Source organism: Nasonia vitripennis, chromosome 2, assembly GCF_009193385.2.
Source record: "Nasonia vitripennis strain AsymCx chromosome 2, Nvit_psr_1.1, whole genome shotgun sequence".
NCBI classification, from domain to species: domain Eukaryota; kingdom Metazoa; phylum Arthropoda; class Insecta; order Hymenoptera; family Pteromalidae; genus Nasonia; species Nasonia vitripennis.
In genome coordinates, this window is record NC_045758.1 from 4,261,753 (window position 1) to 4,279,768 (window position 18,016).

Below are 18,016 nucleotides of genomic sequence, written 5' to 3' on the forward strand. Positions count from 1 at the left end.
TTCCGAACTAAGTTTTTCGAATTAAAGTTCGCCCTGTGCGTGAAGATTTTCCGCTGTCCTAGTTTTCCGCGCCGGCGCGTGAATTTTAACGCGACCCGCGTGTAATTTCGAGTTCCGTGAATATAAATAAAAGTGCACCTCGTCCTGATTTATCGCGCAATTATTATTGAACGACGCCCCGTATAGACAACAACGCATTCGTGTACCGATACTCACTCGCGTGTATGAGAAACCGGACAACTAAATGAGCCATAAGAAAACTCGCTGAATCTCGTCTCTTTCTGTCGACTATAATTATTACACGCCGCCGTCGACTCGCCCTCGAAACTCCGCCGGTATATAAATTCAATTATATCTTCGAGCGAGAGAGAGAACTGCGAGCAGCTGTTCCCTCTCGTCGCCACATTTAGCCTCTCTCTCTCGGTAGTTTTTTTTCGCGCGCGAGGCGCTTCCTCGGCTCTCGAGTACTGTGCACGTGTGCGCGGAGGTGCGTCTAATAATATGGCCGGTATATACATGCCCCGCTGCTTTTTACTCGCGCATTGCACCGAGAGAGAGAGAGAGAGAGAGAGAGAGAAGATCAGTGCAGCAGCCGGAGTTATGCGGTATGCGCCTTGGGTGGGCTAGCTCCGCCCGGCTTTTGTTTGAGTTATTAACTTGCCGCCCTCTGTGTCATATGCGCGTATGCGTGTGTCTTTTTTTACACCGTCAGCAGCAGCGAATGACTTCACCCACGCCGCTTATCTGTTTGATTTTTTCCTCTCTCTCTCTCTCTCTCTCTCTCGCTCTCTCTCTCTCTCTCTCTCTCTCTCTCTCTCTCTCTCTCTCTCTCTCTCTGGCACTCGCTCGCTGTTTGCGTATTGCGCGAGAGCTTTCTCGGGGCGTTATCTCTGCGCGCGTCCGCGAGGGCTTAATGCGTTGGTATAAATAGACGATGAAATGTGTAGCGGCTAGTATTAGCGGGCGATGAAGAGCGAGAGTAGGGGGAGAATTCTCGCGCGGCCGGTAACGGCATTATCAGAAATTTCACATTTTGACGTAATAGCGACGTACGCGCGCTTGAACGCAAGTAAATAAATGATGATGCCCGCGCGCGCGAGATTGCCGCTCTCTCGCTGCTGCGAGCACTTTTAAAAGCACTTCGTTGCGTACGGGTAATTTCCGTTACGCACACGTTACACATACGTACATACATCATGCGGGCACGATTGATTTATAAATTTCCATGCGGTGCGATCGCGTATAAGCTTGTAGCGGAAATTCGTCGCTTTCCTCGAAATCTCCGGAAACTTGCGCTCTCCGGAAAAAGAAGCATAGGAGAAACTGGCAAAGTTCGCGCCGAGATATGATGAATGAACAAAAGGTGCAGCAGCGCACCGCAGTGCAAGTTTATTTGCGCGCTCGCGCAAGCTCCGCTATGCAGATAGCGGAGCGCGTTTGCTTAGAAGAAGTAGAGAGAGTACAGCGGCGCGCGCGGGGAAATAAGATCGCGAGAGAGAGAAAGCTGCGGCAGTATATCCTGCATCCTTCCTCCGAAGCGGCTTGTGTAGAACGGACTCTTCCGGTTGGATTTCGCAAACTCCATTACAAAGTTCGGCTGCGGCGGCATCGCGTTGTACCGAAAATTGAAACGAATCGCGCACTCGTCCTCTCAAGTTTACGTTTATACGGGAGAGAGGGAGGGAGTAGGGAGGGCTGTAGCTTCGAGAGAGCACTTTCTTACATGAGCCGCCACCGCGGGACCAACTTCGGGCCCATGATTTATGCGCGCGCCAGACTTTGGATCTCTCGACGCTTACTTGTGTTTTGCGCCCGCTGCTGCTGCTCGACTTTCCAGATAAATGGATTGATGAAACTTTTACATAAGTTTTCCAAGCGGTGCGTGCGCGTCGCGTAGTTCTCTGCTCTGCTTTTTTTTTGAAAAGGGTAGAAGCTTAATGTGGAAAGTCGGGATTTCCCGTGCAAAGGCAAACTTTTCATGAAGCTTATCGATGCTATGAGCGAAGAGCTTTTTCGGAGAGGAGAGGGAGAAGCTTTTTGGCGGCTTGTCGGAGATATTGTGAGGGGGTATGTATAGGAAATGCCGCATCGGTCAGGCACACAGCGCGTGAGTGTTGCTAAAGTTAGCTTACTTAATTTTACGTATCGATTCGGGCCGACCTCGATTCGACGTTAAATTTTCGTAGCGATTTAATTATTCGGTGTATTCCGTTACAAAGTTAACCCCTGCGTACGTTTAATAACCCGAAATCGCTGGGGACACGCGTGTGTTATACAAATAATATTTGATAACATATTTCGCATCGCGAAATTAATTAATTACTCTACCCGTCATATCCCGGCGCCGAATCAATTAAAATTATTGTAACTCTCAATGCACACACGCGCTAATATTGGTCGCGTTTCAATCACCGAGATTGGCTTTTTACGCCCAAAACTATACATCTCCTCCCTCTGGACTGCAGCAGCGGAATGAATCTTTTGGCAGGAAGACAGGTCCGCGATTAATCTGGAATGTATATTGTTTTACAGTCGGTCTTTCTCTCGCTTTTCCCTCCTCACTTCCGTGTAGTCCACCCACCGAGAGATCGCGCTCGAGAGACGAAATAGCGTTACGCAAGGTGCAACAGCAGCAGCATACTATACATCGCCATCTTTCTCGGCACAACTAGACCGTGAAGTCTGGTCCGCCGCGATCGAATCTCGCTCGGACTCCCCCTCCCCCTCTCTCGCATGTATAAAACGCGCGCACAAAGGCGATCGCGCGAGAGAGGCTTATTATATCCCCCCGTCGGATTTTACAAACCTGTTTCGCTTTGTCGACTTATATAGCCGGGGCCTGGCTGGTACTTTCGATTCGTCGTCCAACTCTATTCTAATCGATTTTTATACACTTATAGCCGTGGTGCGATCGCTGCACGAGAAAGTATTATAATCACCTCTCTCGCGCAGGATACGTGTTGCGCAAATCACGTCCGCCGGTATGCGCGGTGCACTTTGTTTTTGCAAAAAGGATCATTGCCTTTACGCAACGGCGATCGATCTACCAGTGTCAAGTTTTAATTGCTCGATTCACCTGTTAGGAAATAGAAGGGAAAAATTCGAAAATATTCTTATAGTACACCAAAGAGCTGCAGAGAATCGTCTCGAAAGAGGTAAAACGAGCGGATCCGCTTAAATTATTACCGCAAAAATCCCCTCTCACATCCTCTCTGTATCGCGCGGCGTCATCACGCTCGATTGGGAGGATCCGCTGAAGCGAGAGAACGTCGAGCTATATCGAGAGAGGGAAGAAAATGATTTTTAACCTTTCCGATAGGCTGCCCTCGATTATATAGCTCGACGGACATCGACGGCCTGGCTCCACAATGGGACGACACGCTCTCGTAGCGCACGCCGCTCTCACCGACGCGAGCTCAGCGGCTCTTTGTCTTGCGTGGCCTGTATTATGTACAAGTGTGTGTGTGTGCGTGTCTGTGTTGAACGAGACGAGCTCGAGCCTCTTTTTTCTCTCTCTCTTATACTCCAGCACACCTTGCGCGCGCGCTCGCTTTTTCCCTTGGCGCGCCCTAGACGCGGGACTGGAGAATTAGAAAAAAAGAGGGACATTAAAAATTGCTAAAAGGGAATAATGGGCTCTGGGAAAGAGAGATGACAGCGGTGGCGGCGGCGCGGGAATTAAGCATAATTGAATTAGTTAATTAAATTTTGGTCAGGCTGCTGTCGGGGATTTCTCTCGCTTATTCGCGAGAGGTTTTTTCTTCTTCCTGCTTTTTTCCACGTACAAGCGCTAATTGAAATTATCGAGGACTTTTATTGCATACACGTCAATGGACGTTATTACAATTCTCCTCGATGGATGACTTTAACGTTTCCAGCGATAATCATGACGACGTTATTTCCTCGATTTATCCTCGTTACATTGTATAAGCCAGCGAATACACAACGTAACGAGATAATCCAAAGGAAAAACTCGAATCCAATACGCACTGCGGCTGAAAAACAGAAATCCATAGTTGAAAATTCTGCGAAATCCTGTAAAAAAAGCGCAAGCCGAGCTGATAGACGAGCGGCAGCCGTCAACGTCTGTTCAAAGGCAAAATTGACTGAAGCACATCGCGCGCTCGCTCGCTTGTAAACGGCCGAGTGAATTCCGATAGGCAGGCCGGGGATATAGAAATGAGCTCTCGCGAATCAATTCGCGCGGCGGCGGCTGCGTTTTCTCTTTCTGAGCGCTGACCGTAAAAAATGCGACTGTCAGAGATTTCCCCTCCGCGCGACGCAGTTGACATTGCGGCAAAACCTCGGCCGCGGTCGTGTATAGCAGTATCACTGTACACATACACACGCAGAGAGAGCAAAAGAGGCATCGGGAATCGGCTTTGCGGCCTCTTTCAGCTCTCTCTCTCTCTCTCTCTCTCTCTCTCTCGCTCTCTCTCGTCTCGTATATACGGAAAGCCGAACGCAGGGATGGTGAGCAACAAATGATTTCTTCTCCGGTATTAATCTCTTAAAATCCCTCCTTCCATATAATATTTCTCTCCAGCGGTGGACCTAAACATACGCCGCGGCTTGAGAGAGAGAGAGAGAGAGAGAGAGAGAGGACGAGCTCGATGTCGTCGTCTCTCGATGTAAGCCGCTTATGTTCAGCGGGCCTCGCGAAATTGCGGTGAAGCTTTTCTCTTTACCTTTTTTCCTCCGCGTTGTATACGGTCGCTCTTTTTCATCGCCGGCGAGGACCGAAACGCTTAACGAGTATCGTTTGTCGCGCGCGTCTGATACGTTTTTCCGTCGTGGCTGATGTGGGGGCTTGTTTATTACTAGAGAAGCACGTAACTGTAAAGAGAATGAAGAGGAGGAAGAAAATCACTGCGTTTACATAAGCATCGCGAGTTTTTCCCTCCTCGAGCGATTCCGCAATTCACACGATAAATCCCCACTTATCTCGCGCGCATATGCGCCACTTAACAGTAAATTAGCGAGCATCCATCTCTTTCAAGCCGCGGCGGCACATCGAGTTTGAGAGAGAAAGAGAAAAAAACGCTGACGGCCAAATTAAAGATGTGATGTAATCGCGCACGGCCAGATGCAACATTAACTGTGTTTCAAACCTCGGCAGCGTATACGCGAAAGTGTTCATCGCACGTTTACACAGAGACGTAGGAGCTCATGTTTGAACGGATCCCCGTTTCAAACCTGCCGATACAGAGAGAAGGATTCGCCCGAACCTCTCTTTGAAAGAAGAGTATTTAAGCCGAGGACGTAAGCAATTAATCCCTGGCATTTAATTTGCCGGGCGTAGTCGTCGTCGCCGTCGGGACACACAAGTGTGCGGCCGTTTGAAGTGCAGCGACGACGAGAGCTGGGAGTAGCGGTTTGTAAATACTTGCAACGTTTCACTCACACACACACAGGATGCAAAAGAGAGAACTGTCTACAACGCACACACGCCTTTGTGGCGGCTCGTATCTCGGGAAATTTTCGCGCTCGCGCATACTCACACACACTCAGCAGCAGCCAGAGCTCATTGACTAACTCGAAGCAGCGTAAGGGTGCTTGCATTGTGGTAGAAACTATGCGCGCGCTTTTCAGACTGACCTTGCTTTCATACGCCCTCTCTCTCTCTCGCATCAGCGTCGCCAGCGCAACTATATAGCCACCTTCCCCCATCTTTGTATATTTGCCACTAGCTGTACATACTTCGCTTGCTCATTGGCCACCTTCTCGTGTAGCCCGTATCGCCCGTATATACGTGTATTATAAGATCCGAATCGAAGAATACAATAACGAGGGGCAGGGGAAAAATGTGACGAGTTTAGACCGAAGCAGAGCGCTCGAGTGGAAATCAAGGCGAAACGTAAACTCGTCCCGCTTATTCTTTGATAATTGAGTTATTCGAGAACTTTGACTCTCGATCTCTCCTCTCGCTTCGCTCGAAAAAGCGTGTAATGTAGTTGCCGACGCGCGAGGGGAGAGATCGATAATCGGTGTTTAAGCTAATTTGCCTCGTTAGTCCTGCTTGCAAACTCCGCGGTTAATAGGCAAATACTGGTTTGTGTTTGCGCGTATACCTATACACAGCCGCAGACTTGAATTCCGTTGGAGAGCGAGAGAATAATAATTCGTATACATATATGAAAAACTACGAATAGTATATCCTATAAAACAAAAAACGCTGTAATTGCACTCGCCAGTAACGCAAGTTTTTTGCTTTTTCTGTGTTTCCAGAGCCATAGCTAGACAGAGCTGCGCAGAGGAGAGTGCCGGAAGTCATCCGCGGAAGAAGCTGGGAGAGAGCGCGTCGACATAAATGACGTAAAATCGAAGACAACGGAAGCGAAGTCACGCTAACTTGCTGTCCCTCCTCTCTTCTCTTTCCCCCCTCTTCTTCTCTTTCCATCCCCTTCTCTCTCTATCCATCTCCTCTCGACCCTCGGCTTGTCTATCGCTTTGTCGTCCGCCGCTTCCAAGAGAGTCGAGAGAAAGCACCTTCTTCTCCCTGGCTTCGCCCCCCCCCCCCCACGGAACTTCCGTAGAGTAACAGCCAAAAAACGCCGAGAACACAAACACCCGCTTGCTGTCTATCTCTCTCTCTCTCTCCCTCAATCGCACACGTAACACACCAATGAGAAGACCGGGTGACCTGCAGCAGAATCGCGCAGCAGCCAGAAGCAGCAACGGCATACTGCAAGCTTGAGCCAGCAGCAGTGGTGTACTTAGCTTGGAGAGCTTTCAGCGCTTAGCGAGAGTTGTGCTCCCACAAGGGAGACGCGAGCGAGTGCAACACACAGAGAAAGCACGCGAAGAAGAGGAGAAGGGGAGACGAGAGGTACGGCCACACCAGAAGCGACCTGCCGATTGTTGCTCGTCGAAACTACCACTGCTACTCTGTCGCGGCACACATGTACACTAACTCTTGCGCTCACACACGGACATAATAATATCGTCTGTTTGCTGCAGCAGAAGCGGGCACACTCTCGCTCGAAAAGTTAATTAAACTTCCTCGATCTTTCGCGCGCGCGAGAGCCAGTAGTGTTACACACAGCGAAATAAGAGAGGACTGATCTTTGTACGTATACGACATTCTCGCGACAGCTTTGCTCGCGAGAGATCCCGACACCCGAAGATATAACGCGCGTTCTTGCATTACATACACGATATCGGGGGGCTTCGGAGCACCGCTAGAGTCGCCAGTAGGCTGTTGTCGGGCTCGCTTTTTCGCCAGCGGGAGATTCGAGAGCGTACGCGCGAATGACTGTGTGCAGCTGTTCTGATGAATGAACGTAACTAGCAGTGCCTTGCTGTCGCGTGGTGGAAATTCGCTACCAGACTCACTATACTCCCGTTCGTTTTCTCGAGGCTATCCTGCGAGAAATCGATCGCACTCGTATAAGAGTCCGGTAACGATTTTCCTCGAGTGTGTAAGAGCGCGCGTATGGTCTCTCGAAGCTCCTCGGCGAGGGCGGGCTCGACGATCACCCAACTTTGCAATAAATATATCAGTTGAAAAAACGATCGTCATATCGATCAGCAGAGAGCCGCGAGTGATCAGCGCAGCAGCAATCCGGTACACAGCAGCTACTACAACAGCAACGTCAGCAACAGCGACAACAGCGAGCGTCTGATCGGAAGAGAGGTCTCGTAGGAAGACGATGGCTATGGTCAACATGAACAATTTACTCAACGGAAAGGACTCGCGGTGGTTGCAACTGGAGGTCTGCAGGGAATTCCAGCGGCAGAAGTGCACCCGACCGGACACTGAGTGCAAGTTCGCGCATCCGCCAGCCAACGTCGAAGTGCAAAATGGACGAGTCACCGCCTGCTACGACAGTATTAAGGTAAATTTTCATCCTTACGTCTACTCTATCTAATCTAATGATCGCTTTTGCTGAGGGATAATGTTTCGATTTATTTTTGCTTTGTGCCGAGCTCTTCCATGCCCCCTTTGTTTGAGTTAACTTTTCCGCAGCACTACCTATAACACTGCCGGCGAACGTCACAAAGTCACGACTCGTTGAACGAACGGGTTTCGTCAAAGCTGCTAAATTAGCTTTATTTGATTAAATTCCAGCCTCGAAAATTGCCCTTAATCCCCCCCGAATAACAATTTCATTTGGCGTATTAAAGTTTTTTAATCTCTCGATGTGTATAGGCCGTCTCCTTCGTACCTTTTCTCTCTCGGCGCATTTAATATCAATCCAGTTCCGATTATACTCTCTCGTGTTAGCTCCATATCGCATCGCGGGCTTGTTAAAATGATTAATTACTTAGGAAGTTCGCACCGAAGTGCGGCAAATTTATTACATTCCCGAAAAGTTGGAAAACAGCCGCAGAGCAAATCCGCATAATCGCTTCTATTTTTAATTCACCGACTCGGCGCAATTCTCTTTCTCCCCCGCGCACGAGGAAAGTCTCTTCTTATTGCATTTCTTTCCTCCCCGCGCGTAATGAATATCTCGAGCGTTTTTCGAAACGCTCAGCGCGCGCCGCCGCGGCGAAATTTGTATTCCCCGCGCTCTCGAAGCCGTACTTATGATAATTTGAATTCTCGGGACCGTAGAGAGAGAGAGAGAGAGAGAGAGAGAGAGAGAGAGAGAGAGAGAGCCGGCGAAAAAACTCGGCTGGAAATTGTCGCGCGCAAAGTCTGGCGCATAACGAGCACAGCTCGCGATCATTACACGACTCTTAATTTCTAATCGTGTCCGCGAGTTGACAATAATCAGCACAGGGAATAAGGTACAGCGTGCATAGTTCTTCTGAAGGAGAGACGAAGTGCTCGCGTGCCGGCGCATTAGTCGGCCTACATATCCCCTGCGATCGATATTCCGAGAGAACCTATACGAGGATATCGCCCGCGGAGAGAAACGATTATTGTCTTCCTCTTTCGCCCAGGAAAAGAAGCTTATCGTCTTTCTCTGCCCGGCCGATTGTAAATCAGGATGAAAACCTGAACGACGTATTGTGTGTATACCATGCGCCATGTCCCTCTCGTGATCGTCTCGTTTTAAAGTGGACGATATTTCGCGCGCGGGGAAATACAAACCTCTTTAGCGCTCGTTATTATTTCGGAAAGCATAATTCACATCCGGATCGATATTCAGATTATTTTCATAATGCGAAATATACTGGCGACGTTATGTGAGCGAGCGTCGAAATTTGATTTTTCGCCAAGATGCATTATGCATCCCGTTGGGTTCGAATGACGGCGGGTGTGCGGGCAAAAAACGCCTATTTTCCTGATTATTGACGTCGCGCCGGGCTGAATTAAAAACCGTCGCGTCGAGAATAATTTACACGCGCGTGCCATCCAAAATGTAAATATCGATCCTCGCCCTCGATAAACTTTAATGCGCATAATATTGTAATGCAGCGCATCTTTCCGAGTACATTACGACGAAGCTGCTGCAAGAAAAAAGAAGAAAAAAATCACGCAACATATTGGCCAGGCTCCTCTCTTCGATCGACTCGCTGCTACTTCTAGACACTTATAGGGAACCTGTCGCTTCTCTCTCTCTCTCTCTCTCTCTCTCTCTCTCTCTCTCTCTCTCTCTCTCGGCGGCGGCGGCACGAAGCCCGAAAAAGGTCGACGTCGAGTCTCGCGAGCGAACGGAACGAAGGAGAGAAAGAGGACAAGCCGAAATGCGGCGGCGGTTGCCGGGATGCTTTTTCAGATAAGCTGGCAACGCTGTCTCGAGTTTTAGTGGCGATGGCGGGACTCTCGCTTTTATCGGCACTGCTGCAGCAGCTCTCTCTCTCTCTCTCTCTCTCTCTCTCTCTCTCGACTCTGCGCGAAAAAAGAGGAACGAGAAAAGGCAAACGGACAGAAAGAGAGAAGAGAGAAGAGAGAGAGAGAGAGAGAGAGAGAGAGAGAGAGGAAGAGCGTGATCCCCACCTTCACTTTTTCTCTCTCTTTCTCTCTGCTCCCTATGAGCTACACGCGCGTCCGATTTTCAAGAGAGAGCGCGAGCGAATATCGTTAATCGGAGCCATAAATTTCGCCCGTGGAAAAAGGAGCTGCACGATTAAGGACACACACTCTGTGTAGCTCTGCTTCATTCTCTCTACCAATACTCTATCGTGTTCTTTTTTTTTTGCTCTCTTTTCGACAAATGTAACTCGATAGTAATGTCCCGGCTCGTTACGAGCGTATTTGTTGCGAGGCTCAAGCTGGATTCGCGTTTTATTCTCCTTTGTTTCCTACTATTTTTTTGCGCCGCCGACTTCCTTCCGCTTTTGCTCTACTGTTTCCGCGTATATTTCGGACACTTAAAACTTTCCGGCGTTCTTTGGCTTCTTGTTAGGGTGGGGCTCTTGCAAAAATAACACTACTCGTAACTATAGCAAAGAAAGTTCGGCCATCTGCAGGGGGAGAGCCCTGTGAGTGTAGCGCGCGGCTAACTTTTATAATAAAAATCGCCCGCGCTGCAGCCGCCGCCGCCACTGGCTGGAACTTGTTTTATTAACCGAATATCGCTCGCTCCTTTATGCTCTTAATTTTTCGAGTTTAGCCGCTGCTCTACAATGTCCTCGCGTTCGTGTGTATCGATTTCGCGGGCCGCATGATTTATCAGGCTAATTTCGGCGTTAAGCTAGATGATGAAAATTTACGGCGTAATTACACCGTATGACCAAGTATTGCCAATTCCGAAAGAAAGATCCATCTCGCGGAAGGGCAAATTTTATCTCGTCCCTGACAGTCGCGCGAGCGTAGATTTCTCCATTTCCTCCGGTCGGTCCTTAATCCACTTATACCCCCGATGCAGGTTCCGCCCGAGAGAAAAGCTCGTACTCTTTCTCTAGCGGCAGCCGAGATCAAACACTGGCGATTTTGAAATCGGATCAAGCTCGTAACTCTCCTCAAAGTCGTTTCTCATCGCTCGCACCAAAGCAGCGACGACAGGCCGACGCAGTGTTATATATTGTTTACACACAACTAAAATACGCCAGTGGTGTATCGCTCGTCGACACATGAATATTTATAGCCATGAATCGTGATTTCTATGTCATCGACAGCATCATCAGCCTTGGCTCTCTCTCTCTCTCTCTCTCTCTCTCTCTCACTCTGTCCCTCTCGTAAGATGGAAATTCTCTCGGTTGGACATCTCCGGCGCATTATCGGCATACATTAATGCGACGCCAGCGGAATTTCACATGGGCCGCCGGCTGCGATGCATACGCAGCCGGATGGACGGACGGCCGGAATGCGCTGTCGATCGGGACGAGCGCGCAACGCTCGGAATATAGTATACGCGCGCGGAGCTCTCGACTTTCACTTTTATATACGTATACATGCACGTAACGCTGATCGGCTGATGGGCTCAATCTTTTCGGGATGCAGATTTACTGCGCGTCTCTCTCCTCGTCGCTGCGCTGCGAATGGGCTGATGCTGCTGCTTTTTCCCGCTCGCCGTTATACGTGGGTTTTAATTAAACGAGCTCCTGCGTGAAATATGTCCGTTGCGTGTCACGCGATATTACTTATGAATGATTAACGTATGCTAATGTCTTTATTGATGCGCCTCTACGTTCGCCTTGCACGCGCGCGTTATATAAAAAAGTATACGCATCAGGGAGAGCCGTTGTGCTCCGGTTTTTTTCTCCGTAATACGTTATGAAGAAAAAAAGCTTTATAATACAGCGTGTATAAAATACCTCGAGGTGCGTATGAAATGAAAAAAGCGAAGATTTTCCCTGAAAAAGTCAAGCCTCGAGCGTAAAGAAACGTTTTCGCGGCGGTGGTAACGACGATACGCGCGATAATGCGATTACGCGGTGGGAAACTGAAAGGTAGCCCGTGTCGCGTTTGGAAAATAACGAGGTTAGACTCGCGCTCGTGTATACACGCACGAAAGACCGAGAGTAAGACTACTATTTTGCTTGCCGAATAAGAACCCTCTCTAAGGCTCTTCTACCGCGTCTCACTCGTCGCGTTGAAAAATGTGTCTTCGCACGCACACGACTGTAAGTGTATACGCCGTATTCGCGTGTACATTAAGAGGGATGGCTTTCGCATGTTAAAGCGCGACTGTACACACAAGGAGAAAAAACTTGGCTGCTGCTTTGATGGCGAATGGATATGTTGCGCCCGGTGAAATGTAGCGGTGCGCGCCGCGCCCCGTGTATTATGCCCCGTGAAAAATTTTATTGAAACCGCCTGCGAGAAGAGCTTGATTTCGAGAGCACTGTGCGTATGTACTTTCGTATGAAATATGTATTGCCCGACTCTCTCGCTTCTTCTTTGGCTTTTGCTTTCGTTCCTTTTCCTCCTTCGGACTTTTTTTCTATCTCTCCGCGGTGATATCTCGTTACAACGCGCGTGTGTGTGTGTGGGGTGAGAATTATTTACGACTGGCGTAGATTCCGAAGTGCGTTGTTCCGCGATCCGGGTCAAACGCGCGTTAATTACTCGACGCGTGTAGAGTCTTTTCCCTTCTTCTCAGCTCGACTCGTTCGTCGCTCGCTGCAGGAAAGACTCGGTTATATTCGTATGACCTCATTATACGCCGCTGGCTCCCATCAAGACTCTTCCCTGCTCTCGCACGACGAGCTCATTGAATAAATTCGCAAACGAGCAATAATTTCGGCATGATTCAGCCGCGTCATTAGTCTCGACGCTCTTGCTTCATTTTTCGCCTCGCTTCCGCGTGTGTATCGTTCTATTCCAGTCTGCAGTTTCTGAACTTGGTCGGTGATGTCAGATAAGATCGAGAGCTATTACCCGCGGCAGTACCGGACGCCGGCACTTTCCGATCCGTTTCATGCAGATCCGCGGGCGTTGTTAATCGGCCGTTTGAAATTCTATGTGAAAACCGACACAGAAGCTTCCCCCAGCTCGTTTCTCAGATTCGTTCAAACAGCTGCGTATATACCTTAATAAACAAACTAAGCGACGGGTTAATTAAAAGCACTTACACTCCCCGGCGTCAGCCGCAATTTGACCTCTCTCGCTCGGCTCGTATAAATATTTCCATGTATCCCTGCACATGCTCGCGTTACACAGTGGGCTCTTTCATAGGCGAGGAGAGCGACGAGAGCGGCCTTTGAATTTGAAAAGTTATTAATGCCGTCGCCGGCGGCTTCTCTCTGAATGAGAGCGTCTTTTGTCCCCTTTCGTACGTTGATTGCGCAATCATTACTATACGGATGGCTGACTTTATTAGGTGATAATCCGTTATGATTTTCGCAAAATACAGCGTTATAACGCACGCGTGGGTAAATATAAAACCGAAGTCGCTCGCTTATACCGTTAGGCACACACACGCAGATGAGGTGATGCGCTGAGAGTTCATAACGTCACGTCAGTCGTCGGACACGTTTCGAAACGCGCACTGCAAACAGCCGCGGGCGTCATCGTCGTCCGGGAGAACGAAAAATTCGCTTTCACCATTAATCCAGCAGCGCGTCGATCCATCCTCGCGAGCGCGCACGTGTCTTTCACGCGTCTTTGGTCTAGGCTCGCTCTCGTTGTCGTCGCCGTCTGCACGACATTAAAGGAGTTATCGCGCTTAATCAACGTCAGGGGCCAGTAGAGGCAGGCTCGCGCGGCATATTTACCCGTCCGGCCGGGCTATATTTAGACTCTCCGCGGCGGCGGGAGGGTTAAGGCGGCGAGCTTGCCGAAAGAGCAAGAGAGTTCCGGGCCGCTTCCATCAGCGGGAAAATATCTAGTCGCGAACCGGCCGTAATTTAACTATAAAATTTACTGGACCTGGGGGACTGTAAATAGTCGCCGGCGGTAGAAACGCTGCTGCTCTGCTACTGCTACTGCCCTCGCACATGCAGAATGCAATAATAATAGGGACGCTGGCCGCTAGCCTAGCTTACTGCACCGTCGGGTGCCACACGCCGTCGTTTCTCTCTCTCTCTCTCTCTCTCTCTCTCTCTCTCTCTATGCGGCCTCGGAGAGTTACGATCGAGCTTCGCGCTCGGGGGAGTGAGTCGGCGGCGGCTCTGGTTTTAAAGGTCAAGATGAACTCCATATTACAGCGTCGCGTCTGCTGAATTTCCACGCGCTGTACAATGCGCTAGGACTGCGGCCTTAAATCAAACTATCCGTGTATTCCGTCGCGCTGGCTGTTGTTGCCGTAACTGTAAAGCCAGGAAATCGTCGGGTTGGCTTTTTTTCAGCAATATAACGCTGTATGGCCGTCGTTGCGCGCGCGAGCAGCTTTCCCCCCGTATAGTTCGCCGGGAAATTTATCTCCGGCTGTATTGTAGCGCTAATTTACCGTTTTCCAAGAGCAGGAGAAAGCCTCTTTGTAGCCTTTTGTTTTCATCGATCTTCAAAGGCTAGCCTAATTTTAGCGCGTTGCATCACGTAAAGTCCGCGGTTTCATGAATACGAACACACACATACCGCGTTGTTACGTCTACGCTGCTTTTACATCGCTTGCGCTCGCCAATCAAATTTACTCCTAGATGAAAAAAAAACGACTCGATCATCAAAGGCAGCTGCCTCATCCCGGCGCTAATTTTCACTTTCAATCGCTTTCACCTCCCGCACACGGCGGCATAAAACCCTCGGCCTGTATATGGAGCTCGTTACCATCGGCGAACGCGATATTTACGGGCTCTCCAGCCAATCGCGCTTTTTCATTAGTTTGTTTCGTTTGCAATGCTCCGGCTCGGAAAGATTGAAGCGCTCGCTCGCGGGCCACAGGTGGCGATACACGGAAAATCGACATCGAGATTGGCTCTCTTTTTTTTCTGCTCGTTCATCCCCGCATGAGCGCCGATCTGTCGGCCATAGCTATTCAGGTCACAGCTCGCGCTCTGTCCTCTGCGTGTATGTGTGTGTGTTGTGTGTGTGTATATCGATTGCGATTATGCTTTCTCCGCTGTCCGCGAGCGCGCGCGCACGTCCACTTCTTCCGCCGTTATCGTTTCAATTAAGTGGACTGTCAAACTCGCGCGCGCGTTGTTATGCTTTTGATCCGCTCTGCGCTCGTATCGCGTAATCGAGAATGAATGCGTGGGAATATACGCTTCCGTTTTATCTCTCCTCCGGCGACACATTTTGCGATGATTCTAGTTGGCGGAACTTTTAATCTAGCCCACGTAACAACTCTCGAATTCTTAACCACCTGTTTTTCGCACTTAACTCGACGAGTCTCTCACCTTTCCACTCGATGGTGTGAACTCGGCTCGGAATTAACGCGAAAAGCGAATCCCGTACGACCAAGAGCGTCAACGGACAGATGTGCTCTCTCTCGCGCACGCCGCTGTATGTATGCACTCCCGTTTTATCGGGCCGTTACGGCTGATCGACGATTGGCGTTTCTTTCTCTCGGCGCGTCGATCGAGCTTTTTTTTTATTTTCGCTCTTTGATTTTCATTCCCGACACGCGATTTCCAATTCGCTGGCCCGCGACTCGAAATTCGCGTGTTTGCAGTGATAGCACGCGCATATAGCGCTCTGTACGCGATAACGCCCGAAAAACTTTGCGTCTTTCCGCCCTCGAGGGCTGTACACAGCTGTTATAATTCGTTCGGCTGATGTTTATTTTTCCGAGGGTTGCGCACGAAAATTTCGAACCGATGAAGCGTCTAATTTCGGAGACAGCATAGTGATGCGCTTTGAGTATATTTCTAATCGGATGATTTCGAAAACGTGATTTATGGCACTATAGGAAGTGTGTATAGAGGGAATAGCGGTGTATCGGGGCTTTTTTCTACCTTTGCCGCGTAGCGACGAATGGATCTTTTATTTTCCTTCTTTTTTCCGGGCGCGACGGTATTACGATGTAAAATTTTCAGATCGTCGAGAGCTCCGCGGCAATGACTTTTTAATTTATCGCGAAAACAAGGAGGAGGAAAAAAGCCCGGTTTTGCAAACGAAGGCAGTTATGACGAGCGCGTTGCTATCGATTATTTTACGAGGACGAGCGGCGTTATATAATGCGTCGAAAGGAGGTTTCTCTCTCTCTCTCGCTTGGTGTCTGCGTGTATATTACAAGGTAGAATCGTGCAAATCGAGATTCTAAAAATAATCAAGTGCTAAGTGCAGGTTTCAGCCGTAACGACTTGAATCGCTGCTGCGTCTACATGTCTGCGAGGCTGTTAAATCTTTAATATCGTGTGGCTAAAAATATACAGAGGCTTGCGTATACCCCTTGATATCTCAGTCGCGGGATCAGTGGTAACGCTTGATTATTTATTACTGAATCGAACGAGGCTTCGTTCGGATCCATATAGTCTCTATAAAATTTATTGGACATGAATTTCAAAAATTTCTAAAATTATATCCATTGAAGCGTTTGGAACGACTTATTGAATGAATTATCAAATGGAGTGAAGTTATTCCTAGAGGGGGTGGCAATACTTGAAATTTATCAGTGTACTGTGTAACCTCTAAAACTGTATACGTGCATTTTACCGAATAATGCATTGTTTCAGCAGCGGCATTAGAATAGTTATGGTTTCTCGGGCGTAATTTTTTGTCCCTGTATAACTACTGTATACATATGCGGCATGCTCATCACACACGGCTCTTTTGTTGCGCGCGCGCGAGTGTGCAGCGCCATTACGATTTTTATCGGAGCAATTTTCAGTACAATTTTTGCCGCCGCGCGGACGTTGAGAAAATTTGTTTTACAAATGAGTCATGCTTAATTTTGAAATTCATGAAAAATAACGCACGCGAAAGACGTACTACCAGAGAGCGTAACTCTGAGCAACAAAAAAACACTCCAGTCAGCATTTATTCGTTTGCTCAGTAGATTCGACAAAAAAGTAACGTCGACTCTCGAAAAACTTATTTGGCCCATCCTACGCCGAGCAAACAAGCCAGCGAGTCCTCTCTCTCTCTCTCTCTCTCTCTCTCTCTCTCTCTCTCTCTCACACACACACAAAAAACGTATCGCACGAATCCATCATCTCAGCTCGTGACATAAGCGAGACCTTACACAACTGCGTATAAAACTGATTAGCTTTTCACGCGGCGTCAAGCCCAAGAGCTGTTGCTCTCTCTCGACGCTCTATTCTAGCCTATATATATATGACTCGGCCATTCATTCCGCGAGATTTAGAGCGCACACATACACACTATACAAAAAGGAGCCGAAAAAAAGTAGCCGGAAACCGCGCCGCGAGAGAGCACATCCTTTTGATGTTGTTGCCTGTAATAATTTTCAATGGAAGCCAACGCTCGTAACTTCGCTCCGAGATATTCGTATACACTTATCGGCGTAGGTAGAAGCCATATACGTAAGGGCAATTAGACAGGCCGTAGTAGCACAATTGGCAGAGGGAGAGAGAGAGAGAGAGAGAGAGAGAGAGAGAGAGAGAGAGAGAGAGAGAGAGAGAGAGAAAGAGAGAGAGAGAGAGAAAGAGAGAGAGAGAGAGAGAGAGAGAGTGAGATATATAGAAGGTGGCTCTGCCGGACATGAAAAGTGGAGTTTAACAGCTGCCCACTCTCTCTGCACCTGTCGTCCGTCCCTCAGAGTGTGCGCCGACCCGGTGTAGCGACCAAAATACGAGAGCTGCTGCTGCTTCTTCTGGGTTTAGTTAGGTGGGCCTGGTGTATACGCGATATGTTGTGTCGTCGCGCGGCGATTATTTTCGGACGCTAGCTGGATGGATAGTGTTGTTTTTGCGAGCTGAATTTTCTGATAATAGTTTTATTACACGCGGGCGTCACGCGTGAAAATAGAATAAACGAGAATGTTATAAAGTCGATCCAGATACTCCTATGGCTGAAGGGAGTGTACGTATTAGCAGCGGCATCGGTGATGCTTTTCTCTTCTCTATAAGCTCAAACTTTTCGTCGACTGCATTCTGCGCATACGATTTTACAAAACCATCACAAGCGCATTCCAACTGAAGAGCCGCAGCGGAATCCAGAATCGCTTGATACGCCCCATTACAGCAACTGCGTGCGTGTAAATGCAAATCGAGCAACGCGCGCATCGATTAATTCCTCATTCGCTTTTCGTTGCAGCGAAGCTGTGTTAAAAAATAAAGAGTAGAGGATCGCACACGCGCATGAATTTCCAAATTCTTCGTCTCGCCCCATTCA

At 48.9% G+C, this 18,016-nt stretch overlaps 1 protein-coding gene across 19 annotated transcripts in view; it reads left to right on the plus strand.

Moving 5' to 3' along the window:
• Nucleotides 1-18,016, plus strand: part of LOC100120957 (atrophin-1) — a 236,528-nt gene that overhangs the window by 23,147 nt on the left and 195,365 nt on the right. For 6 of the 19 annotated variants that reach the window (XM_031923157.2, XM_031923165.2, XM_031923166.2 and 3 more), the window contains exons 2-3: nt 6,229-6,829; nt 7,535-7,838. The exons of 1 other annotated variant lie outside the window; for it this stretch is intronic. In XM_031923157.2, coding sequence (XP_031779017.1) covers nt 7,653-7,838 — 186 coding nt within the window. In that variant the 5' untranslated portion in view covers nt 6,229-6,829; nt 7,535-7,652. Of the gene's footprint in view, nt 1-6,228; nt 6,830-7,531; nt 7,839-18,016 lie in introns of all 19 variants that reach the window. 12 more of the 19 variants (XM_031923159.1, XM_032596944.1, XM_031923161.1 and 9 more) reach the window with 3 other exon arrangements.